This window comes from Vanessa cardui, chromosome 2, assembly GCF_905220365.1.
Source record: "Vanessa cardui chromosome 2, ilVanCard2.1, whole genome shotgun sequence".
NCBI lineage: Eukaryota > Metazoa > Arthropoda > Insecta > Lepidoptera > Nymphalidae > Vanessa > Vanessa cardui.
This window is the reverse complement of record NC_061124.1, coordinates 5,827,849-5,843,388: the sequence shown is the minus strand read 5'-3', so window position 1 is coordinate 5,843,388 and position 15,540 is coordinate 5,827,849. Positions and strand designations below refer to the sequence as shown.

The window sequence follows — 15,540 nt, the reverse complement described above, 5'->3', positions numbered from 1 at the left end:
GCATTGTCATTCAGCAATAAATTCCATTAGTATCTTACGGATCAGAAGGATAACACATAGTTGGATAAATGTATGTGCATAACAAATACCTGTATTTTTAATTATTTTTTAATGTCATATTGGTAGGCGAACTTGCAAAATACCTTAAAGTAAGTGGTCCACATCCTATAAACATTAGCATTGTAATAAATATAAATCATTCCTCATATTACCAATGCCACACAAACCTTAGGAACTAAGTTGTTACCCTTGAACCTTACTGGCTCACTCACCATTCAAACTGGAACACCACAATGCTTAATATTGCTAACTTTTTAAAGATACATGATGGATAAAAACCCTATGGGTGCTTGCACAAAGCCCTACAATCAAGTAAATGAACATTTTTTAACGTCGATTTGACCATTCTAATATTCTTTAAAAAATCATTTTTTGAAAATAACAAATGGGTTCCAGACGTAATTCAGAGATTCAATAAATATTAAAATATTTCACAATATTAATAAAGAAATAAAATCCTTTTTTAAATTATTATCTTAACACGAGATGTCAGTTAGTCATTTTAATATTACACAATATTTTTCATATTTTACATATGTCTACGTCATTTCAAGCCACGATAGTATTTCAGTATAATATTCAATGGAACCACTTTCCGTTAGAGATTTGATGGGTAGAAATCTATCTCTAGTTTTCGGTCTAGTGACTACCTTAAGGATACAGATACCGTGTTCATTGGTTAAAATTCTGATTATAACTGTTGTAAATAGCTCACAATTTTAGCTATACAATCGCAATTTGCATAATACCCTTGTTGTAGAACAAAGAATATCTTGTATTGATTTTAAATAAAAAAAACTATTTTCTATCTCATACACACACATAGGAAGTTAGTTTAAGTAATGGTCCATAAATATTTTCTCTTGAAGATTTATTCGGAGTTCATTCAACCATACCCCTCTACGAGGCGACCTCGATAAATAGTATTATCATTTATTCTGACAAATCTTTGTTTTCTTAGTGATCACTTTCGTTACTATGATTGATATCACAGTAAGAACACAAAAACGTATAAAACGTATCTCGATCTCAATGTTTAAGCAAGTGATTCTTTGATCATTTTGTCTTATGTTTAAAACATTACCAATGTTTGCTAGACCTATGTTGTTGCCAGTCTGCGTTTTATTTTTATTAAATCAAAATCAAAACATTCCTTATTCAAGTAACATCATAAAATAATTGTTGAATTGTTACTGTTACAATGTTGACTTGTATAAAGCTACAACTGTTTTCGAAAGTTGATTCTACCATGAACCGGCAAGACATTCAGTAGTTACTCTTTCCCTCTATTTGAGTTACAGAGTATGCCAATAGAATGCAATTAAATTAAACTGCCTAGAAATCATAAACTATGAAGTCCAAGCCATCAATATAATCTTATATGGAGTAATATACCTACTTCATCAATATTTTTAATTGACGTGGTAAAAAGGTTAAAAATAAATACAAATATGCTATAAACAAAATATTAAATCACACCCGAAGATATATATAAAAGAATTATCTAAGGCAGTCTTATCGCTTGAAAAGCTATCTTTTCCAGACAACATTCTGGTAGAGGACTTCTGGTGAGGAACGGCACGAGAGTTCAAGTGAACTAAATAAAGTAAATACTACATTTTTCTTTTATCTGTACAAACAGTACTTGTACAAATACATAAATAAAAAATATAATACTCATATATATAAATGATAATGATTTTTTTCTACACCAAACAATAACGGACTTCCATACAAAATTTCAACTCTTTCACCCGATTTGAGGTAGATTACACAGAAAAGTTTAAAATGTGTTTCTACTCTGTTAATGAGTATCCCAAAAATAAAGTTTCATGCTTGTAAACCTATATTTCACCCCCCCTCAGGTGTAGAATTTCCAAAATCCCTTCCTCAGTGGATGTCTACTCAATAAAACGATTCTACTTCCAAATTTCATGGCCCTAACTTTAATAGTTTACGCTCGGCGATGATGAATCAGTCAGTTATAGATAGAAGACGACACTACTCCTAACTTAAATTAATTGAGCAATAATGATGATAGAATAATGAAGATGGAATTTAAATATCGATTTTAGTTATTAATATGAATTACCATTTAATAGTCAATAATAACTGTTAAAAATGATCCATTACTGTTGCTTGATGTTATACCCTGAGTAAAAAACCAGACACCGTGTTAAGGCGACATATGTACGTAAAGTGCTCAATTTATCAATCGCCTTGTCAAATATATTTTTTCTCAATATACATTACAAGGGTTTTAAATAATCGTCCGCATATATCAAACCTCTTTGCACTAGTTTTATTCAATATTAAAATAAGGTCAAAGCTATTTTTCTATATAAGTACAAAAAGAAAGTAAAATGAAACAAACTACAGTAAAATTAAATATTACAGTTGTAATAAAATTTTGTTCTGATTCTGGTAATATAAATGAGATTCAAATAAAGTTCGTTGAACTTTAAGATTAATATATGGAATAAATAAAGGTTACATTCTATCTGAATAAGATAAATATAATTTGCTAGCTCGTAAACAATAAGGAACATTGATAAATCCACGTCAAATCCACCGCGTCTCATTTGCCTCCAAAACTCGAAATGAAATTTAAACTTAAAGTTGTTAGACACATCTGCGTCTTCATTACACTGTTTTACAATTATATTTAACAAACATTTACGTATTTCATAACATTTCCAATCTAAGAGAAGAGGCATAAACTGAGTCTTAGGAATCATGTTTTGATATTGATTTATCATCTCGTCTGAATAATTGCACCATTGGCAGATTTATTATCACCTTTACCTGGCATGCTTTCGAGTGTATTCGATTGAAAAGTTTTCAATTGAATAACTCGATTGCGGTTTCAATAGATAGGAACGATATTAAATATTAGATATATACTTATATATTTTGCACTCCTTATTTTATAACTATAAATATATTTTTTTTAATAAAAATATTAGAAATTTTGTATAAAATCTAGATTGAACTACTATTTGTTATTTTGTAAAGATCACATAGTTAAAGAAGAACAAAGTGGAAGCAACTATTTTGAGTAAAACTTGGTGGTAGGGCTTTGTGCAAGCCCGTCTGGGTAGGTACCACCCACTCATCAGTTATTCTACCGCATAATTTGATTCATATCAATACTCAGTATTGTTGTGTTCGGGTTTGAAGGGTGAGTGAGCCAGTGCACCTACAGGCATAAGGGACATAACATCTTAGTTCCCATGGTTGGTGGCACATTGACGATGTAAGTAATAGTTAATATTTCTTAAGCTTCATTGTCTATGACTGATGGTGACCACTTACCATAAGGTGGCCAATATGCTCGTCCGCCAACCTATACCATAAAAAAAAAAAAAACAAAAACAAGATTTTGAAGAACTATACATTCAATCAGACGAGTTAAATAAAAGCTTGTAAAAAAGGTTCTATTGATCTTCAACGTAGATAACATATTGATCGATGGCGACATTATATATTTATAGCGCTAGCAAAGAATAATATTGACAGACATGTCTATGTTATTTGGGTAGTCATATAACGACGACAGATAACATATAAAATATGCAAAAGAATACATATTTGAACAAACGCAAGCATTACACATCCACATAAGTTTATAAGTACACTTACAAACAAGTAACTGAAGCGTTTTCATGTTAATAATATATTTATTAAGTTACTTTTTTTTTGTTTGAATGGTTTATATAATATGTTAAAGCCATGTAATTATATGTATGAAGTGTATCATAAATCGCTTTTGTTTATGTTTTTGTGATAATATATGGACATTGGACTGTTTTTGTGTCAAAATTAAACAATTATTTATAAACTTACTATCTGAAACTGCGGCTTTAATCGTGCGTAAGTTATAAAACTTTATCTATAGTACACAAACCGTCACCCCCTATTTAAAGCTTCGGAGGGGGGAGGGTTGTTAAATTCGCAGTTATAATATATTGTAATTTATAAGATATTGTAATGTCCAATTTTATAAGCCTTAAAAGTATTGATATCAGAGTCCTAAAATTCAATATTCAAGATATCAACTTAAATATTGAATTTTTTTGACATTTTCTTTTAAAGAATATTCTTAGTAGTATTATATAAAGTTAGCATTACTACCCCCACGATTCGAAACGTAAATATATCCGCATAATAAATAATAATAATCTACATTATTTAAAACCATGACTTATTGTAATGTACCCTATATGCAACACACTATCCTCGGAAGTACATAACCATTTATCTTGGCGATTGTATGATATTAAAATTAACTTCGCTTCATATAAAACATTTTGAATATATTATATAAAATGGAATGCAATGTAATCAAGATTGTAAGTAGCGAATCAAGGCTTGGTTCAGGGCCGTTTTTCTACCACCAAGTGAATGGTGAGTGAGCCAGTGTAAATACTGACAGAAGGGACATTAAATCTTAAATCTTAAATTTACCCTGAGGCATGGCAGCTTCATAAAATATTTCACGAAAGACAAGATTAAAATTGGACAGGACCGTATACATTTAATTGTTTTTACTTTACTTCAATTTGAAAATTTAATTGTTGTAAAGAGTAACTGAATCTACATTCCATACTGATGATAGCTTTGTATTGAAAATAATCCGTTGAAATGATTCAGAAGTGCTTGTAGGGGCCTCCTTAAATAAATGATAATTTGGATTGTTTGACATGTAAAAAGTGGTTTATGTTACTGTACTCGCCATCAACAAACATAGTACTTACTTTACGTAGTGGTTAGGGCTTTGTGTAAGTTCCTCTGTCACCCATTCATTATTCATATGTATTCTTCATTATTATAGTAGAACATCAATATTAAGTATTGCTGTGTTTTGGTTTTATAGGTGAGTCAGCCAATATAACTTCAATTACAATCATTTTAATTATCGACGTTGTTGGCGCGGTAACATGAAAACTATTACATACTTCGAACAGTACAAATATCTAAGAGCAGTGCTGACCACTACTATCAGGTCCATTTGCCAGTCCACCTTTCTTTAGGACAAATATAAAAGTAATTAAAGCGGCGAATATACTCAATATCACATTGGTTAAGATCCTAGTGTCAGACGCGTTAATTATCTTGAGTTAATAATATTATTATACATCTTTAAAGTTTATCTAACCCATGTGTTTGTTTCAGGAGTTATGTACGGATACAAAGGGCTGGTGTTAGTTTTTGGACTGTTCCTTGCGTACGAGACTCGATCGGTTAAAGTGCGACAAATCAACGACTCTCGATACGTTGGTATGAGTATCTACAATGTGGTTGTGCTGTGCCTCATCACGGCACCCGTGACGCTGGTGATAGCGAGCCAGCAGGACGCAGCGTTCGCCTTCGTCTCACTTGCGATCGTGTTCTGTTGTTTTCTGAGCATGGCGCTCATATTTATACCCAAGGTAAGTTATTATCTATAATAAATTAGTTTTATTTATGTGATATCTGTGTAAATATAAAATACTTGTGAGATGATGTCAGATAGGGGAGTATGGATGAAGAAGACATGCTGCGCTGGCCCCAAGTAAATTGGGATAAGGGCAGGAGATAGATGATATGTCTGTGAAAAATAGTTTATACAACTTAAAAAATTAACTCTTTCGTAGGTATCATACGTCGTGTTTAATTTTGAATTTATTAATATGTATAACATTAATATAATACATATGTTTTAAAATTATTATGATTTCTATTAATTATTATTTTTGAGATGGCAACATATTTCCAACGCAGTAAATTCGTCTTCATAGAAATATTCGAATGTCAATTATTTATGTAAAAATTTTTGAAAATGGAAGTCAGATTCGATAATCAAAATTCCAAACAAAAATTGCATGCACATTATTATCTAATAAATAATGATCATATCACTGGAAGCCGTATTTATATTATATACACATGTATATTATATATGATAAGACAGGCAGACGTGATACATATACATATGTAATATGCAAATGCTTTACTGTATAATATTATTTTAAGTTGCGTGTATGGTTATCATATGAAAGCAAACGTTCTTACAGGAGAGATAAGTACATCCTTACGTCGTCGACACTCAACTTTAACGTTAGAAAATAACTTATTTAAGCAGCCAAGTCATGTTTCGTCGTGAATATGATGAACGAAGCACAGTACCCTTAAAAGGTTTTAAATTTAAAACGAGGAAATAGATGTTAAAGTTTTTCCAGATATATATAACACTTCAATATGAATATTTAAGCTGGTTTTTTTAAATAATTGTTAATAAATGTATAGAACTAGGATCTTAAATATTATTTTGTGGATATATATATATTTTATAGTAATCAATATCCCTAAAGGATTTAATGACATTGACCTTATTCATAGTTATAAGAAATAAATTTGACAATACAATTTAAAGCACAGCTAGGTACTAATACTCGTATCCTAATTTACGTAATATAAAACCTTCTTCTAAACGCGCGGCATCTTTTGAAGTTTATTTATGTCATTATATGACACCTACCTTATTATTTGTTTCTTCTTTCCTTTATTATGATCTCTTATACTTGAAGCTTAAAGGAAATACATTTTCTGTACTTAATATCTTAGGTAGGTGGTTTAAAAAAAAGTTAATCGAAACAAATTCCAGTTATGAATCAACCTCATGTAAGAGTCAGTATGTTCCTATTCCTTTAAAACTTATGTAATTTTTCTTTTCAAAAATTTGAAAATAATGGTTTTGTTTCTTATCCATAAATCGCAAGAAGAAACAATTTGCGGTTAATTTATCAGTGAACCAATCCCTACCACGAGTGACCCGATATTTGCTTTCGACCAATAATTTACCAAACTGAAACCACACAGAATCACTAAGATGTTATTCAACCATACTGTAAGAATTTTTACCTTCGAAATTCGAGGTACATTCACATAAAAGACTAACATTTCTTTTTTCTATTAGAAAATGTATTATTCGGACACAATAGTTCTAACCCTATCTGATCCTTTTTATCTTCTCGTTAATTCAAGTACGGTTTTTTCCATTGTTATCAAACAATGTCGGTTTTGTTAATGACATAAAAGGAGCTGAATTTCTTTGAAAACTCTTTTGTTTTAGCGCTGACTTGTCAATATCAAGTATAGCACGGCACAACTTGATGTAGCATCAGCAAAATTCGTAAAATGGATCATATCCGAATTAAGTATGCTATCCCAAATTATCCGTATTTATTTCTTATGTGAATATGATCTTTACACAAACGTAAAAACTTGTAATATCATATGACCTAATATATTCGACAATTTGACACGTCGATTTAAATGCACCTGGTTTCTCGGGTTGAACTGACGCGATAATCTATAGCGACGAATAGCGTCGAATGGCGCGATAGGGAGCTATTTCTATGTTTGTATTTATCGGTAGTAATCGTTTTTATTGAATTTGCCGTTTTACATCTCAGTTGTGTCGTACTATAATATATTTTGAGGAAAAATCTTAGAAAGGTCGAAAGGGATAAATGGCGTCTTCATCAGAATCTAATTTAAAAATCATTTTGTCATATTAGGGGTGTGGAGAAACCATTAAAGCCACGAACCCGTCGATGGTTGTAATAAATCGTAGGATGTTTGGCAAACGATTTGATTGGCACTTACCGCCAAATTTTCCGCTACGATCCTAATCATCGTCGCCTGCATTTACATCGTCTTTTATGACCTTCTATCGGGTTATGTTATCCTGAAAACTGGAGTAATAGCAGTTCACACTTTCCTAAATTCGAGCCATCTCAAATATAACTCGTCTTATGTTGAGAAACTTGGTCCGTCTTACTAGCTATCTATAAATGATATCATGACATTTTACAATGCAATGCTGACCCACTTTATACTTTCGCGCAAATTGCACTCAAAACCAATGATAGTGTTATAGACAAGACGCTTTGATCTTTTATCATCTTTTTGTGTATTATGTAAAAAACCCACACACACACACACATACACACACACACACACACAAAAACTCCCTTACCAAAATCAGTACGTCTTTGACTTGTAAAAATGATTTAAAATATCAATCATAATTCAAAGAGTATATTCGTTTTTTACGAATATTTTCTTATACACTAAAGCAGAAATCGAGTCCATTTTTTTCTTGACACCAAACATAATTGAATTTACCTGTTTCTAATATTTCGTTACCTGCAATTTGCGTTTATTATACGCCATATTAAATTTATGATGACGTAATGTAGCGTACGAAGTTCCCTCAACCACCCTTAAAATATGAAACCTTCGTGTCCGTAGACGTGAGAAAAGTAGGTAATACGTTGTAAATAAAATTATGTTAAATTTCTTTATCGTTCGATATGTACATAGACATAAATAAAATATGCTGATTTAAAATTTAAAAACTTTTAATGGATACTTGACTTATAATGAATGATCTGTATTTACATTACCCTATATCTACTTTTGTAAATATACCTAATAATTGACTGCACATGATTATGAGGCTATCTATAAATTATAATTTGTTATACTAATTCATCAAAACTAATGTCACTATATAGTACAATTTTTAATGATGTTGTAATAGCTCATATCCAGCCTCTAAAAAATAAAATATATTTTTTTTAAAAGGAAGCTAATACAACACCTATGTCCTCATAGATATTGGTGCCAAAAGAAAGGTACCATTTCTTACATAACAAGCAAAGACTACCCTGTGGCCTGTCTAACACTGGCTCTATCACCTTTTCAAACCGGAACACCGAATTACTAAGTATTTCTGAAGCGGCTGAAAATATGACGATGTACCGGATGTACCGGATGTTGCACCACCAACGAAATAGCTATAAATAATACCATGTTGATTCGTATTTTAGTAACTGTAAAAAGAAAGAGATTATTTAAAAAATGTAGATACCCTTTTAGGCTGTCTAAACGTAAACGACACTTATGTTACATAAAGATGAACGTATGAAGATAAAATAATAATATATTTTTTACACAGGTGATAGAGGTTATACGGCACCCGACGGAGCGCGCGGAAAGCGGTCGGGGATCGGGTTCGGGCTCCGCCCCCGCAGACGAGCAGCGGTACCGAGAACTCGTCAAGGAAAATGAGGAATTGCAGAAACTTATCGCACAGGTGATCATATTAAATGTACCTAGTAATTGTAGTTTTATTACACAAACAGTTTGAGATCGAAAGATTTAGAAACAGTACTGTCGATCACCATGAAACAACCAACAAACAAGTACATAGATCTTTAATAAAGAAGTTTTATATTATATGTACCGCTAAATAGCACAGCAAAATCAATATCTACACTGTTCAACCAATCGCCTTAACCGATACTAAGAGACAAACAGGAAATGTTTGCCTCACTTATTTTCTTTTGTATCACATACACTTAGATTATGGTTTTCTTGTCATCAAACGAACCTTCTAAAAATGTCAAAAATCTAGTACATCCTACTTCTCTACATTTATTTTCGTTTTAGAATTTTTCTTCAAAGGCAAATAAACCAATACATCAATAGTCAGTAGTATTTCAACAGTCAATAGCATTTTATGGACTGTCTAGCAATCTGAAAATCACAGGTTCAATCCTGTCCCCTTGGGCTATTGCCGTTCCTATTCTTAGTACAAGCTTTATATTTAAATAGTAGTAAATAAAAATATCGGGAGTAAATAAAAATATTAGTGTACCACTGTTGAACTTATTTTTTTTAATGTCAGCAACTATTATTATCACAATATCTCGATATGTAATGCGGTCTTTGGTCATGCAAAATTATAATTCATTTTCAAAGTGTATTTGAAAAGGTCATCCAATGTAATATGGAGTAATTACTTATGGCATAAATCCATGAGTCACCTACAAGGTTACCTTACTATGTTTTCTGTCTATCCGAGCAGACAATAAATTAAAAATGCATGAAAAACATGAAAACACAACTGATTTTGTATCCCTAATCTTGGGTTAAGATTTACGTATTTCTACCCCCTGGACTCGATTATTCGCGCAAAGGAAGCGTGCTGAGCTCATTTCTAACATATAACATTTTTATATAAAATGTAATATTAGTATATCACGTATTCATTTAGTAGGATACCAATATATCAAACGTGACGCATATTTATTCAGAATTTTCAATAGATTAACAAAGCTAATATTTGGTGTAGGAGTAAATTTGATTGCTACAAGTTTGGACTTAAGAAACACTTCAGATACAATTTAAGTGAATACATTTGCATTATTTTTGATGTAATTCTGATAGATAATCAAGATATGGATAATAGAGTTATAGTAAATATTACAAATTACAAACGAATTACTTAAAAAAAATTTTTACCACATAGAACTGAAATGGGCTCATTTTAGCATGAAGTTTTGATTTCGTGTGACGTCTAAAAGGAAGAAAATATTGATTCTTTTAAGCAATAATAAAATAAGCAAATCAACGCATCAAATATGTTTATGAAGCTTCTAGCTTCTAGCTATTCTATTTTTGGTCGACATTCCTATATAAGACATTTTGTCACAAAAGTTGGAAAAAATCATAAGTACGAGAAGAGATGTATATTAAATACAAGTTATATTGACTATTACTTATTTGGACGATCAATATAATCCGTGATCCGTCTTTGCTTTCAACGAGAATAATATTAGAAACGACGACTCTTTAAAAATATTTAATAAACAGACATGACTCGACGAGAAACGATAAGATTGAACGTTTATTTTCGACACAAAATTCAACGTGTACTAAAAGCACTTCTAACTCGAGTTTAATGATTATAGTTTATTTAGTAATAACTGGCTCGTTCGAGTTTATACGTCTGAAGATCACGAGGCCTTGGACAAGTATTCTGGGTTTACCTAATAAAGATTTATGGTGATTGAAAATTAATATTCTGAAGAATCTTTAAGTCTATCCTTTGCTTGTCTTGGAATGCCATGAAATTGGACTAAAAAGAGTATAGAATATTGATATCTTCTGTAATCAATATTCTAGAAAAAAGTTATACTCGCTGACACCGCAATGGCCTCTTATGTCATCAGCCATTTATGCATGCAATTCACATAAATTTGTCCATAATGTATAGTTACTGTTAGCTGGCTCTTGGTCGTCGTTTTTCAGATATTAGATAACATGTTTTAACCGAGTTTATAGGATTTTAGCGCCAGCGGTGTTGGTGGCTGCCGTAAAATATAACCTCTTCTGGGCATAAGCCAACAGTTTCAGGACAAGGTCTCAGACTTGTATTCAATACGTATTCCTCTTTAAGTAATCTTGTATCTAGTTTATATTTATGTCTTCGATTGATCAGTCTCGATCATTACTACCGACTTTGGTACCAAGATAAATTAATTGTTGCTTAAGTTTATATTTTATTATAATATTAGAATAAGGAGTTCTCATATGATTATGTCCCAAAGAAAAAGTACTGTGAATACTTGAAGAGTAATGAGTAAAATGGCTAACCAAAAAGTCCTAATAATATATTTTTTTGTAGATTTAAAAACAATAAAACCTCGAAAGTACAATATCTCGAAAATTATTAAATCGTATTTGAAATAAAAAAAACCGTTTTTTTTCGCACGATGCGGTGCTCTCTTTGTCAGATAATAATAGAAACTTATTTTTCAAGATGGCGGCAAACTTTCGCTTCACTTCTAAATATATTCCATTTCAAAATTTGATTATTTTTGAATTGAAAATGGAATGGAAGGCAAAATTGTTTCCCGCACAAAAATAAATTGGCAACAGTAACAGTTCGTTCATTAGTACTTCATTAATAACCAAAAATAAATCTTTTGCACTAATTATTATTTACATATGTATTCAATTTTTCAAATCAAACATTTTTTTTAGTATTTTTATCAAATATAATACATATTATTTTCAGAATTTCAACAGACTAACAAAGTATAGTACGACACAAGTTAGATGTCGCATCGGCAAAATTCGTAAAACCGATCACATCCGAATTAAGTACGCCATCCCAAATTATCAATATGTATTTCTCATGCGAATATGATCTTTGCACAAACGTAATAACTTGTAATATCATATGACCTAATATATTCGTCAATTTGACGGGTCGATTTACATGCACTCGCTTTTTCTGACGCGGGAATCTATAGCGACGAATAGCGTCGAATGGCGCGATAGGGAGCTTTTTCTATTGGTTGTGTAAATCGGCAGTAATCGGTTTTATTTTCATCCCATTGCATTTTCCGATGCTACATCTAATTTGTGTCGTACTATATATTGTTATACAGTAGTATATAGTAATTTGTCGTAAGAGTTAATGCACTCCAGAGTATTTAATGTCTGAACGTCTGAAGTATTCGTCGTTTTTATCATTACAAATTTCATTTCATTAAACAGAAGCACGTCGATAGGCAAGTTTGTAACGTCACAGTGTTTACTTGAAACGACTTTGATGCGAGCTTTTACGAACATTAAGAGCTTTATAATAACTCATTAGAGTTAATGGGTGTAAATTGATAAGAATTAATTCTAAATGTAAATTCGCCGCTCACAATGTAAATACCTTGCTATTTAAATAGACCTCAATGACTAACATTATCTCGAGATAAATAACTGTCAAATATTAAACTTTTTTATGAAGAAGAGACAAATAATAATTAATAATAAATTGACATTGCATATTTAGTATTCGCCAGACAATTATCAATATTGCATTCATTCGAAACTTAATCAATTTGCCTTAGTGCTATAGTAGCTACGTTATAGACTTACAATCTCTTAGATGCTGAGAAAAAAAATTGCTGGATTTGTCAATCAAAAAATACTCCTTAATCTGTATTCGGATCGATTTAAGTAACGTCTATTATTATTGTGCTTAGACTCTCAACGGTAAATTTCCATCTTTCGAAAGGAAATCTGCCACATTTTTATCCACCAACGCTCTTTCGAGAAATATGACGTATAACTTTCAAGCCTTCTCAAATATAGCAGGAGTCTTTAAGTCTGTAGGAGAATATTTATAATGATTTGACAACACACTAACTAAAAAGCCATTATATAACAAGAGTTTATTGAAATTTGTTTAAAATTCTTCGTCATATTTAGTCGTAAGATGAATTTAGGTGACAATAATTCACAGTTGACATGGTATACTATTAAGAATTCTATAACATCCAAGTCTTGTTAACAGAAGGAGGAACGGATCCGCGTGCTGAAACAGAAGCTAGCAGAACGCGAGGCCGCAGCGGCGGATGGAGTAACGCAAGGTACGGGGGCGGTAATAGCTGACCTCGCCACCGCCACATCTGACTACGGCACCTCCACCAACTACACAAGATCCTCCCGCGCCTCTGTATCTGACTTAGACTTCTCAGAAAGCTACCTCTAAACGCACGTACCTCTGAATGCTGAGTAAGGGAATAAGCGCACGTTGTCGAATATACGAAAGGTTCATTTTTTTATATCTTAATTTAACCCGAAACTTTTTGACAGCTGTAATGTGAGTAACGGTTCTTAAATGTATGCTAAGTGTATGTTCTGTAGAGATGCCTCTGCTCTTTCATTTACCAGATATGTTTTTTTTCTATCACTACCACTTGTCTGCACTGTGCAGGTGTGTGTGTGTGTGAAAATACGTGTTTGACGATTACGCACATTTATGCAAATTATCAAGAATAATTTCTGGTACAAATATAACTTATAGACACAAATTTTATATAAAACATTATCATAATACGGACATTATCTAATTCTTCCTACTTTGTTCTATAGTAATTTAAAGGTAATATAAATTTATAATTAATCATTACGTCCGCTTATTTCCAACTTTATGAAACGTCTTCACTATTCATTGTTCTAAATCATTTCGTATACCCTAATAAATTTCCCGCATCAAACGAAGCTGTCCTTAACTTTTTTTTAGTTTATTCCACGGGATAAAGTATTACTGCGTTAATTAAATTAAAACCCGACTTTATTCATTTACATAATTTCCATTCCGTTTAACGAAGTTTACACATATTATAAAATTATCACTTTAAATCGTGGTTACACTAATTTTTAATGAAAGACTGTGGTCTTAATGAAGTAGGTATATTTATTTTAAATATATAAATTATCTATCATTTTTGCCCAAATCTAATTCATACTTACGGGATAAGTTTAGTGAGTATCGAAGTAAAACATTGGGCATAAGATTTTATCCATAATAATATCACTTTTATAAATTCAACTTAATTTTACTTTTCACATTAATACTGGTCGTTAAGTCATTCATTTACAGAGAAACAGTGACTGACTTCACATCAAATGATTAAGACGTTAAATCTAAATGTTATTCTTCCGTTTAAATTCAACTTGGACATCTCCTTTGGGATCTCTATGAAAATTTTACAAATGTTAATTACACAACAGTAAGTACATACATTGTACATACTTAATTTGATAAACATAAACTAGTACCAACCAAATGCCAAAAAATCTATTCGATATTCCAGTCAAAATTTAAACCTATCCCATTATATTTAAAATTAAAACTGATAAATTACATTGCATATTTTTTTTAGAAAAAAAAAATAACATTTTAAATATATTTCTAAGCGAACAAAAACTAATTACATTTTTAATTAAATAAGCTATAACATAGTCGTAAGATGTTTTATTCTTCTTTATTGTAATATCTATTTTCACTATCCGTTCCCTCCTTATCCGGACTCTACCTCACAAATCGTGACATATGCACGTGTTGCTTTATAATATACCCTACCTTGAACTATCACTAGACTGACTTAGATTTATTACTAGATAACGATACTACACGAAATACTAATCGTTTATAAGGTAATCTTTTCTAGCTATTGTTACTGTCACCATTCTTGTGGTATTATTAAGTATAATTTGTCTTAACGACGAAATAAATAAAGATAAGTCACTACAACGATGTCTTCAGGCTTTTTAAATGTTTGATAAATTATTACACGAATATCTTCGAATTCGACACTTTAATATTTAATTGGCACAATATAGATATAATTAGATTAGTAAAAAAGTCGCTTATGACAAGATTTTATGTAAAATGTTATTTATTTATAGATTATAAATGAATCACATTTCATTGAAACTTTATGATTTAAAGCCTTCACTTTTGTTTTTTTTTTATTAGATGCGTAGTTTAAAATTCATGCAGTCAAATCTCGTTAAATGCATTTATAAAAAAGTTATTTTTTAAAAAAAATTGTAGTAAATATTTATTTTATGTTGAAATAAAATATACATAACTAAATTAATTGGTAATGTTTTCTTTTCAAAATTGACTTGTAATGAGGAGAAAGATAGTTGCAAATGGAGTTTGCGACTAGAGATGTATCGAAGTTATTTAAGCTGATAGTGTGTAAGTACCTAGTTGGAGATGTTGTTCCGTATCCCGTAGCAATCTGTTATCTGTACGTTTATTGTACCCTCGCATGGCACCCCAATGCA

General features: G+C 31.1%; 1 protein-coding gene across 1 annotated transcript in view; it reads left to right on the top strand.

Moving 5' to 3' along the window:
- Positions 1 to 13,556, top strand: part of LOC124538931 (gamma-aminobutyric acid type B receptor subunit 1) — an 88,498-nt gene extending 74,942 nt beyond the window's left edge. The window contains exons 12-14 of the mRNA XM_047116207.1: positions 5,236 to 5,492; positions 9,068 to 9,205; positions 13,253 to 13,556. Of these exons, the coding sequence (XP_046972163.1) occupies positions 5,236 to 5,492; positions 9,068 to 9,205; positions 13,253 to 13,450 (593 nt within the window). The 3' untranslated portion in view covers positions 13,451 to 13,556. The remainder of the gene's footprint in view (positions 1 to 5,235; positions 5,493 to 9,067; positions 9,206 to 13,252) is intronic.
- The last annotated feature ends 1,984 nt before the right edge of the window (positions 13,557 to 15,540 follow it).